This window comes from Pseudorca crassidens, chromosome 11 (genome assembly GCF_039906515.1).
Source record: "Pseudorca crassidens isolate mPseCra1 chromosome 11, mPseCra1.hap1, whole genome shotgun sequence".
Classification (NCBI taxonomy): domain Eukaryota; kingdom Metazoa; phylum Chordata; class Mammalia; order Artiodactyla; family Delphinidae; genus Pseudorca; species Pseudorca crassidens.
In genome coordinates, this window is record NC_090306.1 from 483,493 (window position 1) to 505,390 (window position 21,898).

Sequence of the window (21,898 nt, forward strand, 5' to 3'; positions counted from 1 at the left end):
GACCAGAGCTAGAGAAAGAGGATTTGCTGGATGAAATTAGTGGTCGATACCATTTTTAAGTCTGTTACCTAAGGTACTCTGGGTAAATTTGGTGGCAAGTTTTGTTCATCAGTGATTTTCTTAAAAATTAAACATTGGCCTACTTGCTAAAACAGCGCAGCAGGGGCTTCCCTGGTGGCACAGTGGTTGAGAATCTGCCTGCCAATGCAGGGGACACAGGTTCGAGCCCTGGTCTGGGAAGATCCCACATGCTGCAGAGCAACTAGGCCCGTGAGCCACAACTACTGAGCCTGCGCGTCTGGAGCTTGTGCTCCACAACAAGAGAGGCTGCGACAGTGAGAGACCCGCGCACTGCGATGAAGAGTGGCCCCCGCTCACTGCAACTAGAGGAAGCCCTCGCACAGAAACGAAGACCCAACACAGCCATAAATAAATAAATAAATAAATAAAATAAAAATTAAAAAAAAAAAACAAAACAGCGCAGCAGTAAAGTAGAGTGAGACTTGGCTCCCTGCCCACAGCAGTGGACTTGCCCTTCTCCTTGGCCCCTAACAGTCTGGTGCCTGTGGGATCATTGAGATGGTGGGGATGGGAAGCCAGGGCTGATGTGGGGTTGGAGGCAACCCGACAAGGAGGAGGATTTGTCCCACCCTGGACTGTCAGAAAATAGAAATATTATCAAAGGAGAGGGAGGAGCTTCTGGTGCTGTCACTGCTCTGAGCGCACTGTTGTTCATTGTTGCAGGGAAAGCATTTATAGGTTGCTGCCTCAGACCACCCCCGAGAATGTGAGCAAGAACTTCAGCCAGTACAGCATAGACCCCGTCACCAGATACCCCAACATGAACGTCAACTTCCTCCGGCCAAGCCAGGTAAGCGCCCCTGGCCCGTCATCCGTGTCCCAGCCACGGTCAGGACCAGTCAGACTCTGTGAATACAGGCGCACACAGCATTCCTTCCCAATCCAAGCACACGTCTTCCTGAGTTGGCTGAGGGAGGCATCTGCCATCAGCAGACTGACCAGCTAGGGCAGCGGGTTGTCTGGTGACCGGAGGGCTGTGTCCCATCTCCTGGTTCCCGTGGACAGTGCAGGAGCTCAGCCCTCGTTCTCTAGTCAGGACGTGCAGCAGGCACCTGCGTCACTGCCACCAGTCACCGTGACCCAGGGGCTGCCGCTCACCTTCCCTGAACTTGTTTCCCCATCTGTACCATGGAGGTCACCATCCCTGCTGCTCCCAGGATCGTTGTGCAGGCAGACAGCACTGGTCACTTGAGAAAACGTGGAAAGATAAGACCCTCTGCAAGTAAAAGACACTGCCGGCCAACTCAGAACGTCTAAAGCCTTGTTACTGCACTGAGAGTGGCATTTTACAAAGCATAATAATCCCCGGGAGCCCAACAATGCTGAGAAAGCAGCCCATTCAACGTATTTGCCTGTGTTCTAGAGTAATTTCTTATTCACTTTACATCTAGGCCTCTGTGTTTGTGGGGGAAACCCGCTGGCACTGGGCAGCAGTAATGGCCCAGCAGAGACTGTGCGAGGGCCCTCTGTGGCTGTCTCTGAGCACAGGTTCTTACAGGTCACACGCATTTGTGTGTACGTGACCCACCGTATCCCAGAAAGGATTAAGGTTGGCGTTATACCTTCTGACTACACTTTCCCCAGCCTTCCACTTCAGTCAGTGTGCTCTCAGTCGGCAATTTATTACTTGGTATGTGATTTTCCTTCTTTACAACTTGTAAACTTCCTGCCAGGTGCGCCATCTGTATGATACTGGAGAAACAAAAGATATTCACCTGGAGATGGAGAACCTCGTGAATTCCCGAACTACCCCAAAATTGGCCCGCAATGGTGAGTCCTGGTAATGGCCTTTCTGCCGTCGAGAGCGTCTGTGTAATTGGCTGAGCTGTTGGTGCGCACAGTACTGGCTCTCATGTACATGGTTCTCACCGGAGGTGGTTTGCCCCCAGGGGACGTTTGGTCGTGTCTGGAGACATTTTTGGATGTCAGGACTTGGGGGGTTAGGTTACTACTGCTCTGCCCCCTGTGGTACACAAGTCAGCCCCACAGCGAAGGATCAACTGCCTAAAGCAGCAGTGCTGTCGAGGCTGGGAAACCTGGTCTAAGGTGTCGCGAGGGTATAACGAGAAATCAGATACGGTGCTGTTGCAAGGACAGGGGTGCGGACTTGGGAGCACACACGCCAACCAAGGTTTTCAGGGAAGGCTTTACAGAAGAAGCAGTGGCTTCTTAGCTGAGGACCACTGGCTGCAGGACACAGTGATGGAGGCGGAGCCCATGCGGTGCAGGCCCCTGAAGTGTTCTTTAAAAGGAGAGTGACTGGCCAGATGCAGGTGAGCTGGGACAGAGAAGGGCACGGGGGCAGAGCAGGTAGTTTAGAAGTGCGCCAATGGTCAGGCTGGCCGGTCCGGTGTTGATGCCGCGGATGAGAAGGGAGACGGCGTCCAGTCCAGCTATGCCCGTCCGTGAAGCGTGTGGCTTGACAGCATACATGGCGTCTCTGAATTTGGGTTTCCGTGTGTGCAAAGTGGGGGTAACCATGCCCACCTCACGTTGGCTGCGAGGACTCAGGGGCATGTCGGGGTGTTCGCTGCAGCACCTGGCGTGCAGCGGGGCGTCAGAAGTGGCTGCCGAGAAGCACTGGCAGAGTCTGAACAAGGACTCAGGGCTGAGAAGAACTGAGCTCTGTCATGGGCATTTTGAATTTGACATGCTGTTGGGATATCAAGGCAGATGTGACCACCAACAGGCAGCTGGAAACATTTTCATCTTCCTCCACTGGGGTGTCATCTCCTTGAAAGCAGAGAGTGTGTCTTTTATTTATTTTTGGCCGCACCGCACGGTTCACGGGATCTTAGTTCCCCGACCAGGGATTGAACCTGGGCTCTAGGCAGTGAGAGCATGGAGTCCTAACCACTGGACCGCCAGGGAAGTGCCCAGAGAGTGTGTCTTTGTTCACTGTTATTCTAGAACCTGGAATATTGAAGTCGTCCAGTACATATTGGATCAGTGGATACACAGACTTGGGAGACATCTGAATGAAGTGAATTTCTGAAGCCAGGAGACTTATGATGGTGACACCAGCAGGAGTTCTCTGTGTCATTTCAGGATACATTTTCCCTGAAAGACTGAAGTGAAACGGGATTTTTAGATATGCAGTTTTTATTTTGTTATGTTCACAAATTTGTTATGTACAAATGGCTTAGTATAAGGTTAAGTGTTTTCAGCTGCGTAAGGTAAGGAACAGACTTTCTTGGACACAAATAGGAGTTCACAGATTCTTCTAAATGATCTAATCTGATCTAAATGTTCCATATCAGAGCTCTTCAGATGTGATCATGAAAAACGGTTTTTTATAAAGGCTCTTCGTGGTTTAGAAGACACATCAGTGACTGGAAGACGTCCCAGTATGTGTGTCTATGCGTTGAGTTTTTCAAGATGTGACCACTTGTCATACTGAGTGCCAAGCCTGGCCTGGTCTGGCGTCCTTGGCCTTGCCTGTGTGGTCCTGCAAAGTTTCTTCACTTGGCAGATTGCTTGGTACCTTGGAAAGTGTGAGAGCAAGTGTGTAACGTGCTGCTAGGTGGAATGGAACGTTTCTTCTCGGGTGCCCCCAATGTTACCTTGAAGGGAAGGCGTTTCCTCCGCCACCTGCCAGACAACTCTCCAGGGAAATCTTAGAGCCATCACGTGTGAGGGTGACAGCTCAGCAGGTGGCACCCTTCCTGTACGTCCCTGTCCTGGAGAGTGGCCGGGACCCTGGGCTTCAGCGTGAGAGGATCCACAGCGTCCACTTGTGATCTGTCATGGACGGGGCAGGGACGTTGACCTCAGAGTCTGGATAAATTGGTAGTTTCTTGTCTACCATAAATTCCATGGGAAGTCCCTGGCAGTCCAGTGGTTAGGACTCTGCAGTTTCATTGCTGTGGGCCCGGGTTTGATCCCTGGTTGGGGAACTAAGATCCCACAAGCCGCACCGCACAGCCAAAAGAAAAAAATATTAAATTAAATTCCACTCTTATGATACCAGTTAAGTAACTTCTTACTTTTGAAAACCAGTGACGACTATTTTGTCCTTGCCTTCAGTATTTTTTCAACCTGGTTATATGGATTCCCTATCAAAGCTACCAGGTGACCGCACTTCCAATAATAACATTGTTGTTGTTTTAGAGTCTGTGGCTCGTTCCAGCAAACTGCTGGGTTGGTGCCAGCGGCAGACAGATGGCTACGCTGGGGTGAACGTGACGGACCTCACCATGTCGTGGAAGAGCGGCCTGGCCCTGTGTGCCGTCATCCACAGATACCGCCCTGATCTGATGTGAGAACAGGCTCTGCTTCATCTGTATTCCCACAGGACTTGCGAGTGCCCTGCTTCCAAGTGGCCAAACTCTGTACCTTTTCCTAGAACGAGATATATATAAGATACTTCTTCTGGAAGTCAGTCACTAATTTTAATTTATAGTTATATTTAAAGCTGTGTCTGTTAGGCATTATGTAGCTCAACCCAGGAATTATTAGCTGTTTGTAAAGTCTCAGCACTCAAAACGTGGAAAACTGGTTATAACACCCCCGGGCCTGTTAACATCACAGGAAGGAAAACTCTGTTTCTTGGCCCCAGGCTGAGCTCTGCGTTCAGCCAGCTCTCTCTCCAGTGCTGCTGGTCACGAGGAAAGCCTGGCCGGAGTGTGGGCTGAAGGCACGCGTGTCACTACCAGCAAAGCACTTCCTCCATTCGCCGGGGCTTGTCGGCATTGTCTCTTGTCTCTTGCACTTTTTGCAAGCGTGCTCTGTTACACCCCTAACACTCAGGTGGCCTTACGCACCTGTGCGGTGACATTTCCTCTTTTGGTCATTCTCTACTCACCTAAATGCAGACTAGTATGACAGGATGACCCAGGTCAGCTGTGGTGACCGCTGCACCCAGATTTCCCCGTAGGCATTCGTTACCATGGAAGCCAAACAAGAAGATTCGGAAACGAGCAGAGCATGTGGCATTATTTTGGCTGTATGTCCTTTCATCATTAGGTCCACTTACGGGCCCATTTTTGTGTATTTGTTTTGTTCTAATGATTACTTAAGGAATCCTGAAAGATCTGGCTCTCTTTTATGTTAATAAAAGAAAGGGGCTTCACCTAGTGCTTAGGAGTGGGGGTGCTGACGTGCTTGATAAGCGGAAGTGGCCTCTGTGCCCCTGTCCCTTAGCTCACGCCGAGACTGGCGAAAACTGAGTTGGAGTAGGGCTTATTGACCCCTCTGGGGGGCAGGGGGCAGCCTGAGAACGACTGCGGTGGATGACACAGAAGTGCTCAGGAGAAGGGCCAGGCAAGTCAGTCCTAGTCCAGAGGGAGGGCAGGACAGAAGGGGGAGGGCAGGAGTCCCTGAAGGGAGCCTGGTGCCGAGGGGACACACTCCTGTGGGAATGGACCGAAGGCTGCCAGGGGCCCGGGCATTTCCTCCTGACGGTGCACAGAGCCGTGAGTAGCTAATTTGGCACCGTTTAAGCTGCCGTGACGTCACTCAGGATGAGGCCCCCCCCGCCCCCCGCCACAGTTTAGTAGGCTTAACATACAGAGTAAAGGAGTTTAAAAAACGAAAAACGGTTGCGGAGTCAGCAGGGTAACACAGAATAAGGCCTGCCCAGTTAATCTGAAATCAGCTAAAGAAGGATGCTGTCAGTCTTTACTTGATTGAATAGCAAGAAGCCTGAAACCCAGTGGGAAATGTTTGTTAATCTAAATACGTAGGAAATTTAGCAGTGGAGAAATCTTCTGAGGAAAGTTTTGGAATTTCCCTTGTAATTAGAGGGGGGGCTGAGTAAGATTCACCAGAGCTGATTTAGTACATCAACAGCTTGTCAGCTCCAAGGACACAGCGGGTGATGGTTCCAGGCCTTTACACACAGCCTGATCCAAACAGGACCTTTATTGTTGTTGAGCCTGAGTTTAATACGTGCAGACCACACACGGGGCACAGGAGAAACTTAACAGAAACAGTTCCTTTTCTTGAGCTCACGTTTTAGTAAGAACTTTATGTTATTGATAAAGTGTTATGTTTTCCAACTGTTCCCCTCTTTTCTCTTATGGGTAGATTGTTAATCCTTTCTTCTCCCTGAGGATGATTTTCATTTCATTAGTAAAAGGAAGTGAGAGAGAGAGGTTTGCTCTCCGATTTCAGTGAGGCCTGCACCCTGGATTTTAGCTGAAAGACCGAGAAATAATGATGACTCTGTGATACCATGTTTTCTGGTCTGGGGACAAGCAGCCCATCTTGACACATTTTCCTCGTCCTGTTTCTCAGAGATTTTGATTCTTTGGATGAGCAAAATGTGGAGAAGAATAACCAGCTGGCCTTTGATATTGCTGAGAAGGAGCTGGGCATTTCTCCCATCATGACAGGCAGAGAGATGGCCTCGGTGGGGGAGCCGGACAAGCTGTCCATGGTGATGTACCTGACCCAGTTCTACGAGATGTTCAGGGACTCGCTCCCCTCCCGAGGTAAGGGCCCCCCAGGGGTGCTGCCGTGTGGCTCCCCTGCCTCTCCTTCCCCTGTGCCCCTTCTTCCAGCAGACCCGCTTCTCTGCACTGTTGTCAGCCCGTCGTTCTGACCCGGGTCTTGCTCAACAAACCTGCAGTTGTGGAGGCCATGAGCATTCCCGTCTAGAACCTTGTCCTTGACTCCACCACCCTTGTTCCCTTTCTCTCAGAACCAGACTTTTTGAAAAGGTGCTTTTGCTGTGGCCTGGACTTCCTCACTGCCTAATCTTTGTGACCCTTTGCAACCCGGCCAAAACTGTTGTCCGTGGTCGTGAAGAATCACCAGATGCATGTTCTTCCCTCCTCTCTCACCTCTCAGGTACCCAGCTGTTCTGCGTTGTTCAGCCCTTGGAATGACGTCCTTTCTCTTGAAATTCTCTCTTCCTCTTGGCTTCTGTGATCCCGGACTATACTTGCTTTGTTCTCTTTCTTCTGTTAACTGTTCCTTCTCTGTCTTCTCTTTCTTCTCCTACCTTTTAGTGTTTCCAAAAATCTTCCCTTGGCCCTCAGGCTGTCAGAAAACAGACTGAGTAAGCATCATGATGCTTACAAGTGTTGACCATGGTACCTGACCTGGTTTACATCCCATTGCCTCCACCTAAAGTCACTAAACTTCCCTGTGCCTCAGTTTCCCCATCTGTAAAGTGGGGATAATATGTACATGGCTAGATTGTAGTACGCTAAGAAGAGTGTTTGGCGAATGGAAGCACTTAAACAAATGTTAGCAATGTATTATTAGTTTCAATTATTATTTCAACATTACTATTGTTACTAATAAAACATTGGAACCCACAGAGGTTAGGTACCATTCTCCAGTGCTTCTGGCCCATGTACTTGTAGACATCTGTGGCTTTCTCTCATTAGAGATGCAGTTCTTACAACAGACATGCACAACTCTGACATCAACAAGCACACCCTGAACCCATGACCCGAGTCCCGTCTCCTCCCCGCCGATGCCCCTCCCTTTCTCTCCCGACCTGAACTTTTCATCTTGAAGTGAGGCTTCGGCACTCTGTTGTAATCAGCAAGCAGATTGCAGCGTCTGAAAAGCAAAAGTGGAGGTTCTTGTGACTGAAGTGGATTGGGGCAAGCGTTGGTTTTGTTTGTATGGATGGAGAAGAGAAGGCCCAGCGTCCAGGGCTCCGTGTGCATTTTCTCTGTGGGGTTCAGAGTGCACAAACCCTCAGAGCTTCCTGAGGTTCCGAGAGCCTCCTGCAAGGAGGCACCCTCAGGGCTGTCCTTGGACACTGCTGGTTTCTGCCCACAGACGCCTTGGACCTGAATGCTGAGGAGAGGGCCGTCCTGGTAGCCAGCACTAAATCCCCTATCTCCTTCCTGAGCAAGCTGGGGCAGACCATTTCTCGGAAGCGCTCTCCCAAGGTAAGTGGAAGGGTTTTTCCTCCAGCTGCAGAACTAATGGTACAGTGCAGTGACTAGAGGAATGCGGTTTCCCTTTGCTCTTGGTGCAGGACAAAAAGGAAAAGGACTTGGATGGTGCTGGGAAGAGGAGAAAGACCAGCCAGTCGGAAGAGGTGAGAACTATCTGGAATTTGCCAGAAAGATTGTACTGAATTGCCCTCCTTGGCTGAAACGCTTAATTCCCAAATCGGTATTGCTAGATCTTTTCAGTTCACTCTTTGTGAGAATTGTTGTGCACAGATGCTTTCTGTGGCCTTTTGCCTTTGTGTAATTTTTTGGAGAGCATCCAGGGAACGCACACATGTGCTCTGGGCCTTCCTGTCTCTTTGGAATCCCATATGTGGCGAAGGGCAGCAGCTTTCCTGGAATGTGACCACACCAGCAAGAGCCCGAGTACCTCTTCATACTGCCTCTGGGCCCGAGGCCATCTTGAGATTTGAACCTTGAGGAGAGCCACTGAGCTCGACCTAAAGCAGGGACCAGCCGCTGTGCCAGGCCCTGGGGTGTGGGCAGGGGCTCCTCTAACCGAGGCTGGCTCTTGATACCCCTGTTCACCAGGAGGACGCACCCCGGGGCTACAGAGGAGGAAGGCCTACGCTGGTGAGCACACTGAGCGACCGGAGGGTGGATGTGGCCCTTGGCAACCAGAACAAGGTGAAGTACATGGCGACCCAGCTGCTGGCCAAGTTTGAGGAGAACGCGCCCGCGCAGTCCACGGGCGTGAGGAGACAGGTAAGCCCGGCTCACACCTCGCCCGCCCGGACCTGGGCTGGCCACAGAGGAAAGGGGGGTTAGTGAGTGAGACGGGGAACTTCCCGGTCCTGAGGGCTCAGGGCTCGAGACTGGCGTCTGCGTGGGGCAGGGACGAGGGTTCCTGTCCTTACCAGCCAGGCCCACCTGAGGATCTTTAAAACGGGGTGTCCAGGTCTGTGTACGTAGGTGTGTGTTCACGTACATGCATACATAAGTAATATAAGAGGTACCTGCTTATTGAGGAAAATACTGGAAAGTGTAATTAAGGCCCCTATAATTCTGTTAATATTTTGCTATGTTTCTTTCTGGTCTTTTTTTAGTGCATTCTTGTTTTCATGGTTGAGGTCATTCTTAACGTACACTTTCCTGTTCTGCTTTCTTCATGTAACTTTGGGTGTATTTCCATGTTCCAAACTCTATAAGCCTCTTCCAAAGTGTGTGCTCCATGCTTTTCTTAACTCTTCCTCTGGTGCTGGATGTTTAGTTGTTTCTCATCTTTGATGAAGGGCAGAGAGGTAGACACTCTTGTGTGTTGCACATGGTTTTCCTAACTGTCCTTGAACTAGGTCACGAGTGTGAGCACTGTAAAGGTTCTCCGTGGACTGCCCTCACTCCCCAAGTCCTGCCGAGGGCTGGACTGCCATGTCTGTTAGGTCTCGTCTCTCCTCTTGCTTGTCTAAAAGTCACTAAGGCTTCTCACAAGAGGAGGTACAGGCATTGTGAGATCCACAATGAACATTTCTTCTAAAACTCCGTGTGCGGGGAGCACCTCTTCATCTTCGCCACGTGCGCCAGCCCTTGTTCCTGTGGACCAGGGACCAGGCCGACCCCATCACTGACTTCTTCCCACGTCTAGTGCTTGGTTAGATCCTCACGCTCCAGGCGTTCGTGCCGAGGCCCACAGAGAGCGTGCAGGCTCGATTGTGAACGTGTGAGGCTGCCGGGCGGCCGTAGCAGCCCAGGTTCCATCCTCCTCAGCAAGGCTGGGGTGCTCTCCACTAGAGGAAGTGTGTCCCCACTCATTTTGAGTGGAAAGATTCATTTTCCAAGCCAGAATTAGTGGTTTAGGCTCAGAGCATTGAGCTTGGGAAAAGGATAATCAGAATTACAGTTTCTGTTTGTCTTTTCTTTTGCATTTGGCTTCGCCCGAGTTGGGGAGGGAGGATTTTCCTTTGTAAGTGTAACTTCCTAGAACTAATTCTGTGCACCCTCCTTCAGTTCTTAGATGAGTGTCTATCCTCCGGGAGAACCATTTTTGTGTCTGCTACCTTAATGCTTTTTTTTTTTTTTTTTTTGTCTCCGTGTCCTGTCCCCTATCCAATACTTGGCCTGTGTGTCACAGCCGACACAAGAGCGTGGGCTCAGCCAGCCGTCCTGCTGCCTGCCTGAGCAGGGTCGCCCTGCTCCCGCCCCCCAGTGGAAACAGGTAAAGGAACTGCCCAGGGACCAGAATGGGTGCTGGGCCTTCCCACCTGCTCCTCCTCCGAGCCAGCCGGGTGGGGCCTGCACTGTAGAGCCCTAGGTCACGGGGTAGGGATCTCTGTGCTCATTTGAGTGGCGACTCTGGGGGAAGGTTTAACAGACACTACTGATAGTATTGCATGACTTGTTTAACTCCTTGGGATTTGGGAAACCCGTGAAAAGGGTGGGCTGTTATATTGGTGTTGAAACTAGCTGAAGTTATGTGGTACCTGTGTTCAGGTACTTAGCCTTTGGGGTTTTGCTGTTATAACCTTTGTCCCAAGTTGACCTTTGGCTGAAATGCATCCGCGTGACCCCTGGAGGACAATCCCGAGTTTCTAGAGCTTGGGGCTCGGGGCAGTGGTCTTCTCGTGTTAAACAGGAAAATGTTACCCAAGAAATAGTCTCAAACTGGTTTTTTCCTTGTTTCAGATCATGGACAGAGATGATCATGGGCGTTTTCTCAGTGTTTTGTCCACATTTAAAATACTCTTTTTGGAAATTTTCACTAAAGTTTCTGCAAGATCTCCTGTAAAGCTGCTTCTCCTACATAGTATAGAGTGGGGCGGAAAGAAAGAGGGGCTGGCGCCTGGCGGGGAACAGGAAGCCCGCCAGAGTGATGGGGGGCCTCTGCTCTGTTCCCCCCATGTCACAGCCCTGAGTGCGGCCTGGGTTTGCTGTCTCTTGGTTTGGAATCGCTGAGGACTGGGGTTCTGAGCAGTCAGAGGGGCTGACCCTGATTCCCTCCTGTGCTGGGAGGTGCTGGGGAGTGGTGAGTTAGATTTGAGTTGAATTACACTTAGGGCAGAATGTTTCTTTCTGACTTTTCTTTTGATAACATGCACGTTAAGGCAGGGCCCGTGAGGCTGAGGTGGAAGCTTGGGAGCAGCGTCCAAAGTCACCATGAAGCCAAGCTGCCTCTCTCCCCATGCTTGGGGAGGGGAGGTCTTCTGAGGAAAACTCATTAGAAATTCACTTCTATTTTCCTTACTTACCCTTTGCCTAGGGTAGACCTTTGAAGTCTAGGTGGAAGGTATGATTTGAAGGTCAGTCTTGAATTGAGTATTACTAAAGGGGAAGGTGAACTCTGCACTACATTCCCAGGTTCTTACACTAGTCACGGAGGTGGACTGAGACAGGGAAGCACAGTTGGTGGGTGAAGAGGTGACTCTGAGTGGCACGTCCTGGAGTGGCTCTGGGTGGGCATCCCAGGAAGCCCGGGTCAGGGACCCGAGGGGCTGGCTCGACCGCCACTGCTGCCTCCGTCCCGTGGAAGATGGGCTTGGCTTCCGCTGGGTGCTGGGCTGCAGGGGTGCCCAGAGCCCTGCTTCTCCTGTTGCTGCAGCGGCTGGGAGCCTCCAGCCTGTGCGGGTGCTGCCTGATGCACCCAGGTGATTTGTGATCACGGTTGGTGGCGTTGAGTATGTACCGCCAGGCTCTCCAGGCCGAACAGACCCTTAAAGTGAAGCCTGGTCTGGGAAAGGGGTACCGGAGATGCCGGTCAGGAGCAGCAGCCGGGTAGCTGGACCCCGTTAGATCCTATGTGTAGAGCGGAATTGTAATGTGCTGGGCTGTGAGAGGACCCGTGTCACACAGCTCTCACGTCCTCCTGAGATGTGTTCACAAACGACTTATCCCCAGTGCTAAGTCAGGGATGGCGTTATGAGCCTTGCTTTGCCCATTTATCCCCTGAAAGACAGAGCACTGGAGGGCCACGCCAGTTGACGCACCAGTCCAGGGGCACAGGAAGTCCAGGGGTGCGCCCTGGGGGCTGACGGCGTGCCTTCCTGTGACTCACTTGCTGTTCCCCTGGAAGCGGCTCCAACTGAGGCAGGCGGGTGTGGCGAGCACAGTGGTGAGGAAGAGTGTGGGGATGCTCGCTTCTCGTCACCTTCCTGTGGCGTCACCTGGCTCTTCCCTCCCCACCTCATCCCCTTCTGATCTCAGAAATGGGTCCTGCAGGCGAATTCTGCGGTTAAGCAGCCTTGGTTTGGCTGTAGATGGTCAGTGGTGTGGGAACAGACAGAGGAGTGGGTTCTGTGGCCTCTTCCCCTCCAGGCTTTGCTGGGAGCCGCCTCACACGGTAGCTCTGGACGTGAGGAACCTGAGGCTTCCTCTGACTCGGGAATCTGGTGGTTCCTTTATCACTGCAGGGTTCTGTCAATCAGAGACAGGTTCACAGGAAGCGGACACCGTGGGAAAGTGATCCACAGACATTGTGTGGTGTCAGTTAGCGAAAGGTGTTAATTTTATACCCTGTTTCCTGTTCGTTCTTGTATTTCTGTGGTCGTCTCCCAGAACCTTCCGCGTGTGAGTGAGGGGACTGAGCAGGGGGAAGCAGTGGCAGGACGTGGGCGTGGGTGGCCCAGGAGGTGCTGGTCTGCTGCTGCAGGTGCCCGGGCGCCCCCGCTGTGGGCAGCAGTCGCCACGCTCCCCCCGTAACGGGAGTCTGTGTGCCCTTCTCTCTACTTGTAACTGAGCCCCTTTTACCCCCCAGCCTCCCTGATAAGCCAGCAGAGAAGAATATGCCCTGGTCCCTGGCATTTAGAAAGTGCTGCTGTGCAAGTCCTGACCCCGCAGTGGCTGCAGAGATGACTCTGGGATCTGCAGACAGAGCACCTCTGCCCCGAGGCCACGACAGGCGGGACAGGCCCCTGCCTGAACACGCCAGTTTGTGCTGAGGATGGATGGGTGGGGAAGGGCCTCTGGGATGCTTTTGGTAAATGCCTTCAGTCCTTCCAGACCCAGCCTCAACGTGGCCACCATTTCACCTGTGTTCTCTCTGTTTGTGTCTATTGGCGTAAAAGCGACAGGAAAAGGAGCATTCTCGGACCTGCCCCAAAAAAGTGATCACTCTCTCTCCTCCCCCTACTCCGCCTCCCTGTCGGGCACGTGGCGACCAGCAGGTGACCCCCTCTGCATGCTCCACTGTCCTGTGTGCCTGCCTGCCTGTGTGGGTGGCCAGGGGAGAGACCAAGTCAGGATCCCCTCATTTCAGTGATGACTTACTGGCGAAACGACCTTTGCTGGTGGGCCTCAGGATAGCACATCGTCCGTTCAAACCCTGGGTAGTTTAATCTAGTCCCGCATCACAGGACTACAACTGTGCAGCCACAAACTAAAATTTAAACTGTACTTGACACAGATGCGAGGTCCAAAAGCCCTGGAGAGCATTTTTATGTAACCCCATTGAAATCAGCCATTTTTGTCTTGCTGCCCAAGGAGATACTGTTAAGGTGAATGTTGGGAAGCTTTTTATAGGGCTCCACTCTGTGAGTTTGGCTCCTTCTGATTTTGAGAGCCCTGCCTCTTGCTTATCCAGCTTTTGCCAACAAACAGCTGCCCTTTCCGTCCGCCCCACTCACTGTCCAGGCAGACCACTGGAGAAGTGCTTCAAGGCGAGTTAACCCCACGTGCTTTGCGGCCAGCACGCTCGTATGAAGTGCGTTTATAGAACGGCTTTTTTCACTTGTGTTGTATGTCCCTATAAAGTAAAACACTGATTTTGAAGGTAGGATCTATGGAAAGACATTTTCTCAGCTATGGTAGCCTATTTAGAAGGTGATCCCCTAATGTGTCTGATATGCAGGGGCCCAGCCTATGTCCCTGGGTCTGGACGCTGAACCCTTGTAGGGTAGTGACCACCCTGGGCCCTGTCTCTGCCCAAGAACCAACGTGGGGCATTTCCTCTGACTCAGGCAGTGTTCTCAGAACTTTTCCTGTGTCATCTTGGTCTGTTCTCACAATAAGCCTACGAGGCAGGTCCTGTTATCCTCACCTTTTACAGATGAGGAGACCGTGGTGCAGGGTAGGGGGGCCAAGTAGTTGTGCGAAGTCACACAGTGAGCAGAGAGCTAGGAGCTGAACCCAAGTGGTGTGACTCTGGAGCCCGAGCCCCGGCCTCGTCCTGCCCGCGGACACTGCGCGCTCACGGGCTCTGGACAACAGAGTGGCCACGTCGGGAGCTCTGGGTCAGTTCTTGCAGCAGGGCAGGGCCATACGGTGAGTGCTGGGCTATCCAGAGAGTGACTAGGGGCCTAGACGGCCCAACCCCACGTCACTGTGTTAGTGGTTTCCTCAGGGCAGCGGAGGCGGCGTGGGCCTGGGTCACGGTCCCCAGCCTCTTGGGTGCAGCTTCTGTGCTCCCCTCGCCCCTTAGTGCTGTGCGCTCTTGGAGTCTCCCGTGGGCTGTTGTCGCCTCTAATGCCTTGGTGTGGAAGCTTCACCCTCCTAACCTGCCTCTCCTGTTAGCCTTCCGTTGACTGCCTCTGATCACGTGCCGCTGTGTGAAAGAAATATGTTTGTTCCACCTGTGTACTAACCGTAGTTCCTTATTTATCCACGTAGCTGACCTCGTTGGAGGCCAGGTGGGAGAACAGCTCTGCAGAGCTGCCCTTGGGTCACAGGATTTGATGTAGACGGGACTGTGGTTACTGGGGGTTGGGGACCAGTAGACAACAGGTTATGTGTTGAAATGAGCTCTCACTTTCTGGGGCTGTCACTTAGTAGGTCCAGATAGAGCATTTGGATGGAGCTTAAGTTTCTATTTTGTTGCCAACAGACGTACAGCGCTCTTGATGCTGACAGCCGTGGCAAGCAGAGTCCCCACCACGAGAGGGTAAAAGCACGACTGTGGCATGGGGGGCTGGCAGCCACACAGATGCGGCACGCTGGGGTGGGGGCGCAGGCGTGGCCCCCTCCCTTGCTTTTTCCACACTCTGGTCACCCAGCCGAGAGCCGGGACTCTTTTCGCTTACAGTGATGACCCTTGCAAATAGCATTCACGGTGGAACATCCATCCACTCAGCGCCAGACCAGATAGGAACCCTGAGAGTTTGTGCCCTGTGAGCGGCCTCTTCCCCTCCCTGCGCCCCCTTCCCACTCCCAGATATGCACCTTTGGCTTCTGGGGAAGTGTCGAGGTCAGTAAGCAGGAGGCGCTTGCTTGGCTGCTTCCGGGATCCTGACGCAGAAATGCTGAGAAAGCCGAAGCTCTCAGAGCATGGGGATTCTTCAGGTGTGAAGAGGACGGGGCGGGGAAGGAAGGTGATGACAAGACAGGGTCCATAGTGAAAAGTGGTATCTGTTCGAGACGCTAGTAGGGAGGTGCCTGAGCACACCTGGCCATCGTATGATCTGACGAGTTGCAGAGATGCTCATCTCAAAACCTGCTGACTATGAAACTTTTTTGGTTGTTATTGTTACCCTTAAATGGAGGCCTGAGTGGGTGTAGCTCTGCAGCCAGAATGAAGAATCATCTCTAACTGTTCATTTCACATGGGCCCTCTCCTCTTACTTTTGCCTCCCCCTCTGCCTTTGCTCTCTGAGAAATGCCCTCGTGGCTGAGCAGTAAGTCTGGTTCCCTCCTGGACCCATTAGGAAAGTAGTGGTAGCACTGTCTTCCTACCAGTTGCCAGGCGGGAAGCAGGCCCGGGTGGGGGAGGGGGGCCTTTCCATGTCACCCGTGTCACCCACAGCTTCACTGCCTGTGCCCAGCCTTTCTTCCTTCTTCCCAGGCTGGCTCCTGTCAAGAAGAAAGCTAGGCACTTTGACTGCACAGGGCAATGCCCTCCGTTTTGGGGAATGCCTATCTGAGGAGGTGCTGATGGTCTTGGATGAAACGGTCTCAGTGGGGAGCGGAGGGGAGTAGGTGGAGGAAAGAGAGATTGAATGGGGAAGCTGGTAGAAGTTGGGGCTGCAGGGCACCGAGGACAGGTGGGATTTGGAGCTCAGGAAGCAGCAGGGTTGGCGGGAGTTTTCCTTCATTTCCCCGGTGGGCTGGTCTCCAGGGTCTTCGGTGCAGGGTTCCAATCCAGGTACTCCTGGGGGGTCACTGTTGTTGTTCCTTCCCGGACTCTCCCTCTACCGCCCACCAGTCCAGCTGTGCGCTTGCCTGCTCGCTGCCGTCCAGGGAGTTTCTCTCTGAGCCTCTGGAGCAGAGGCTGGTGACACCCCCCATCACCCGTGACACACCTGAAGCTTTGAAGTTAGTGCGAGCTGAAGGCCGAGGGGTGCTTCTTCCCTGCGGCCCGCAGGTATCTCAGCCCGAACCTGCAGGCAGCGAAGCGGTTACTGCTCGCCAAGCTCGCAGCCCCTCCTGGCTTGGGGACCGGACAGTGCCTGGCTGCTGGGCCCACTTTTGCTCCACGTGCTGCATGCAGTCTGCAGAGGGTTGGGGCCAGCTCCGGGGCAAGCTCTGTATCTGAGCCCCACCAGGAGGAGGAGGAGGGGCCCCTTTCCTGGCTTTTATGGAGAAAGCGAGCTTTGCTCCAGAGCTGTCGTCTCCTGTCTGCTCCTCTTAAGGCCAGCAGAGTGACGAGCCGGTGGAATCTCCTTGTGCTCAAGAGAAATTCCAGCCCAGGCCGTGAGGGGCTCTGCAGGGCACACAGGACGTGTGAATAGGACGCTGCCTGCTGGCTGGCAGCACTGTGCACTTGAGAGCAGGGGTGCAGACAAGGTTTCCTGGGGGGCCGTGTTCCAGTGCGGGTGTGGCTGTGAGTGTGAGGCACAGTGGGAGCCTGGAATGAGCCACTGATGCTTCTGGAACTAAGAGCGTTTCTTTACTGCATTTGTCATCCAGATAAAGGGTCTGTGTTCCTTGTGTTCAGGTCAGCGTGTAACTTTTAACTTAACGTTTCCTTTGATTTTTTTTCTCCGTCTTGTATTTTATAGCCAGAGCCTGAGCCTTCTCGTCGATTTTTTGTCGACCAGTGGGAGCTTTCTCTAAGCCTCCGCTCCGCCAGCCGCCCTGCCTCTCCCTCCTCTGACTTCCTCCGACAGGTAGCGGGGCCCAGGGCTTGGCCAGGCTCGTCCTCTTCAGCCTGCACTTTCTTCACCCACACGAACGGCAGCCTGTCTCCTTAGGAATCCAGTTGTGTGTGTCCGTCATGCATGTGAGGTCGGTAGGCGTCCACCTGAGTTAAGGAGGCTGCTAGCTTCACTGCAGCAAATTCTGTCCCAGTCAACCCATTTTCATTATAGTCCAACTGTATCAAATAATGAGAAAGCACTTTGTAGCCATTAGCTTTTTTTAACTCCAGACCTCTTCCTATTAATGTGTTATAAAATATGAACCATTGTGTAATTAAATCTCTTAAAGAGAGTGGTGGATACACAGTATTCTGGGTGCCTCTTGAATTGTAATCTCTTAAGGAAGAGCTCTGCTGTTTCCTGTGATGGAACTGACCCAGCTGTGGACGAGTTTACAGAGAGATTGCAGGGGCTTTTGTCCTTTCTGTTTGTTTCCTGTTCTTGAGCTGGTAGCAAACTGTAGAGAATGATACGCATGTGTGGTGGCCACAGTATAAGTCCAGAGAGTACTACATTTCGACTGTTTCTTAAGAGTGGGGAGAGGAAAACCATCTGCTTTTCATGCCAGAAACAAATAGGACTCGAGTCTCCACCTCTCTTAGGGGTGTGCTCGTCAGTACTGTCACATCGCTGAGAACTGAAGTTGACAGATGCCTTTGCACTAGCAGCCCTGGGCTATACTTGCTGAGAGTGCTGGTTCTGATGGGAGAGCAGGGTCCTGGCTGAACAGGGAGGACCCTGGGCTTGCCCAGTGTCCCAGCCTCAGACTTGGCATCTGCTCCACGCTCCCACTCATCTGCTGCAGTTTCCTACTCCCTGGCGTCAGCTGTTCGATGCTCAGCTTGGCTGTGCCTGGGTTCCTGTCTGTTCCAGGCTTAAGCTTCCCTAATGTTTCTAATCCAAAGAAGGCTTAGGTCTAAGAGCCACTTGTGTTTCTCGACCACAGATGGGTATAAGCTGTGGAGTTAACGAGCAGATGGCACTATCCTTTGGAAATCGCCTTATTTTAAATTGAAAATATAATTGACTCCTCAGTTCCAGCTGAACCTTGGAGAATCGTTTGCTCATTTGTGCTGCTGTCGTGCTTGTATTTACACCGGGTCAGTTTCCCCCTAGGGCATTCCTCTGGTTTGTCCCTGGCCCGCCCAGGATGTGCCATTGCTCAGGCTGGTGATTCTTTTACACACGGTTTCGTGTGTTCAGACCGTTTCCTGATGGGGTTGTTGGCATCCCCAGCACAACTGCTCCCGGCATGTTTTGGATTTGGAATTAGAGTGAGGGCTCCTCAGACCCGGCGGGCACACAGCTGCTGAGAGGCGTGTCATACACACTGGGTGTCTGGGCCGTCCGCACAGGACGAGCTCAAAGCTGGGCTCCCACAGGAAGGTTTGCCATTGAAATTTATAGTTTTCTCCTGCTGCTTTTTCAACATTGCTAGAAAGAGGATTGAGGTGGTTGGATTTTTTTTCTTTTATCTTGTTTCAACGTATAAAGATATAACCCCTCCTGGACTAGAAACACTTTCTGGCTTCCACAGCAGCCGTGTCAGCAGTGCCCCAGCTGGTCCGGAAGGCTTGGTCTCAGGGCTCAGGGGAACACAGAAGTCTCCATGGGGAGAACGGGCAGAGAAGGGTTCTTCCTGGTAAAGCCCGGGGGCCTCTGGTGCACAGGACAGGGGCCCTGAGCGAAGGAGGTCATAGTGAAGACGGCTGTCATCCCCGGTGACACTGGGCTGTTGGCATCCGTTACCCAGATGGAGAGTCGGCCTTACTTTCTTTCTAAATGAGGAAATAACTCCCCAGGTCCTCTCCCAGGCCCTGGGATGTGCCTTCAGTCTGGTGCCCGCTGCCTTAAGTGAGGTGTTCTCTTAGGTTCTTTGAGGTTCTCTGTGTGTAATCTGAGCCACTGGGTGGTAGGCCCTTCTCACTCTGTTTGCATCCATCTTGTCGTCCCGCCTCCACATCCCCCGCACTTCGTCCAGAGGGACATGAGAGACCAGGTTCTCCTTCCTGAATTTCACTGTCTCTGTGGCCATCGCTCCCGCCTGTGCTGACACTGGTGTGTGGACACTGACACCTAGTCCCCTGCTCGTGGGCACTGTGTTGGCATGTTTGTTGCTGCACCTTGTATTCATTTTATACCTTTCGAAGATTTTTTTCCCCTGTCTTCTTAATTTATTTATTTTTTTCCTTCTCATTTCCCTTCTTTCTGGTCGTTTAACAATCTCCAACCAATAGAAGTATATAAAGATGTACACGGGCGGAGTGAGCTCATTGGCTGAGCAGATAGCCAATCAGCTTCAAAGGAAAGAACAGCCTAAAACCCTTCTAGACAAGAAGGAACTGGTAAGATACACTAAGGGCACTGTCTGTCTAGATAAGACAGCTCTGGTAAACAAGCCTGCTTTGTTCTAAGTAGCTCAGTGGCATATATGGCTGCTGCGTGCCATGTGGTAATTATTTTTTGAGGTTGTCTGAATTTTATAACTGAACTTCTAGGACTGAAACCGTTGTTTAGAATGTTGTGTGAACAGCATACTCAGTATCTCTAAAGTGATTGCTCTGGAGTCCAGGGCCTGTGTCCATGGAGAACCACGGGAACACCTTCAGATCAGAATCCGTTAAGAGGATTTGGTTTGCTTGTTATGAAATCGTGTAGAACAGACGCAGTGCCAAGTGCTGCGTGGGCACTGGAGGCACCGGCCTGTGGTGGTGCGCGGCTCCCGTCCCCAGGCAGAACCACGTAGGGAGGGTTGTGCGCCCTGGGGAGGGGCCGGGAGGCCTCGCCTGATGCGTGTCCCCCCACCCCCCACCCCCAGGGCTCCATGAAGAAGGAGTTCCCACAGAACTTGGGAGGCAGCGACACCTGCTACTTCTGCCGGAAGCGGGTCTACGTGATGGAGCGCCTGAGCGCCGAGGGCAAGTTCTTCCACCGGAGCTGCTTCAAGTGCGAGTACTGCGCCACCACCCTGCGCCTCTCGGCCTACGCATACGCCCTCGAGGACGGTGAGTCCCCGCGCTGGAGGCCGCACCCAGACTCAAGGGCCCCCGCTGCGTTCTTACACTGATGCTCTCTTTTCTGCCTCTCCTGAGCCTTCCCATCCACCCCCCTGTAGTCTGTGTTTTCTCCCAGACTCTTTCTTATAAATATTTCTGCAGAGTCACCAAGCTGTATCATAGATGACTCAGTGACCATGGTGATGAGAAGGGCATGCGTTTACCTAAATCGTTTCCCTGGCTTCACAGACACCTGCTGTCGTACCTCACGGTGGGGATCTTAAGATAAAAGGGACCTGAGGAGAGTAAGTCTTTTTTGTGTTCGCTTTAGAGAAGAAGAATCACAGGCTTATAGAAGCCACATTTCTTGCCTAAGGTCAGTGACAGCACATTGAAACTGTATCCGCTGCCACTGTTCTCAGACCTTGGCTTCCTGAAGGTGCCTGAGTTATGCCCAGTGTCACCTGTGCTCTCTCGTATCAGCATCTCTGGTGAATTGAGAGCATGTTGCCCAGGCCTCAGTCTGGTTACTGTGCTGTTCAAGCCCTGGCCTTTTGTGATATTTGTTGGTTTTATAGTGGAATGACCTTGATAAGGCAGAAGGTGGAGAATTATGCAGACAGGTAACAAAGCCTGATGGAGAGGCGTGTCTGCCGCCTGAAAACCCTTTGGGGTTAATTGGAAAAGGTCACCGGAGACATCAGTGATTCCTACACCCCTTCCTACAGGAAGCAGAAGGGACCTTATGAGAGGCCATCTTACTGATTCAACAATAATGAAAAGACCCAGATTAACAGAAGGGGGAAATAAATCCTCAGGTCCCTTGCACTGACTGAGGAGACTGTCAGGGGATGTCACACGGGAGAGGGATGCCCCCTGCGGTGAGGAGACAGTCCTCCAGGCTCTTCGACTAGTGAGCAAGGAGCGGCCAGAAGAGCTGAGTGGTGACCTGAGAAAAGCTGACTCTACTGTTGTGGCACCTGGTCCTCTTGTTACGTTAGTGAAAAGCACCAGCCAGCGAGGGAAGAGGTGAGACAATTGTCTATACTGTTAGGTATCAGTATTCCCACACACCTGGTCTTTGGATAGTGCCTTTGCTCTCCCCGGATGGGGTTGGCAGATGGAGCCCACGCAGTGTTTCTAACTGTCCGCGAGGTCTGCCTAGAAAGATCCCTTCAGGCCCAGCGAATCGATCCACGAGTATTTTTGCCCATAGATTGTGCGCCACACCTTTGCCACATTCTCCTGAGGGCATAGATGGTGTAAGAGGGGCCGTCCTGATGGAATGATTCGGCAGCGTAAGGGAGTGACCAAGGGCGACGGTGCGTAGTGCAGACTGTAACTTTGTGAACTACAGAGGAGGAGGAGTCCGGGAAGCTCGGGAGGGTCAGGAACTACTTAGCCATCCTGCCGTGGACTCTGGAGCATGGTGGGCGAGGGCTCAGCAGAGGGGCGGAGGAGCCGGTGTGCCCAGCGAGAGGGCAGCGGAGCCCGGGGGAGTGACCATGGTGTGGGGGCCGGACGAGCAGGCCCACGTGCTTAGGCACGGCCTTCCTGACAGCAGGCCTGACCAGCTCCCCAGACTTCAGCGCAGGTGAACCTTTCCCTCAGCTCCGCCCTCCTCAGTGACAGCTGGACTTGGGAAAGGAGGGAATCTTAGGGGTCCTGAGGGTTTAGCCTCATGAGGTTCAGAAATCTAATGGAAGAGCCTCAGGTGAGAGAGAAAAGGGCAGGGATTGTGGCTCCGGAGAGAGGGGGTTAACCCAGCCCGTGCCGGGCCCTTAACAGCATATTGTGACATTTCATCCTCATGACCACCGGAGGGTAGCTAACTTTATTGCTGTAATTTTACACATCAGGAAACTGAGTTCAGAGAAGCTGTAAGTTACTTGTCCAGGTCCACACA

At 52.5% G+C, this 21,898-nt stretch overlaps 1 protein-coding gene across 31 annotated transcripts in view; it reads left to right on the forward strand.

Annotated features, from left to right (window-relative positions):
• MICAL3 (microtubule associated monooxygenase, calponin and LIM domain containing 3) overlaps window positions 1-21,898 on the forward strand; it is a 178,404-nt gene that overhangs the window by 88,039 nt on the left and 68,467 nt on the right. For 18 of the 31 annotated variants that reach the window (XM_067755911.1, XM_067755917.1, XM_067755915.1 and 15 more), the window contains 13 exons: window positions 745-871; window positions 1,755-1,851; window positions 4,192-4,339; window positions 6,319-6,515; window positions 7,822-7,934; window positions 8,024-8,086; window positions 8,532-8,705; window positions 10,069-10,152; window positions 12,995-13,093; window positions 14,749-14,805; window positions 16,063-16,221; window positions 19,234-19,341; window positions 19,815-20,001. In XM_067755911.1, coding sequence (XP_067612012.1) covers window positions 745-871; window positions 1,755-1,851; window positions 4,192-4,339; window positions 6,319-6,515; window positions 7,822-7,934; window positions 8,024-8,086; window positions 8,532-8,705; window positions 10,069-10,152; window positions 12,995-13,093; window positions 14,749-14,805; window positions 16,063-16,221; window positions 19,234-19,341; window positions 19,815-20,001 — 1,613 coding nt within the window. Of the gene's footprint in view, window positions 1-744; window positions 872-1,754; window positions 1,852-4,191; window positions 4,340-6,318; window positions 6,516-6,724; window positions 6,874-7,821; window positions 7,936-8,023; window positions 8,087-8,531; window positions 8,706-10,068; window positions 10,153-10,619; window positions 13,130-14,748; window positions 14,806-16,062; window positions 16,222-16,858; window positions 16,967-19,233; window positions 19,342-19,814; window positions 20,002-21,898 lie in introns of those variants that run through there. The other 13 variants (XM_067755919.1, XM_067755923.1, XM_067755937.1 and 10 more) reach the window with 11 other exon arrangements.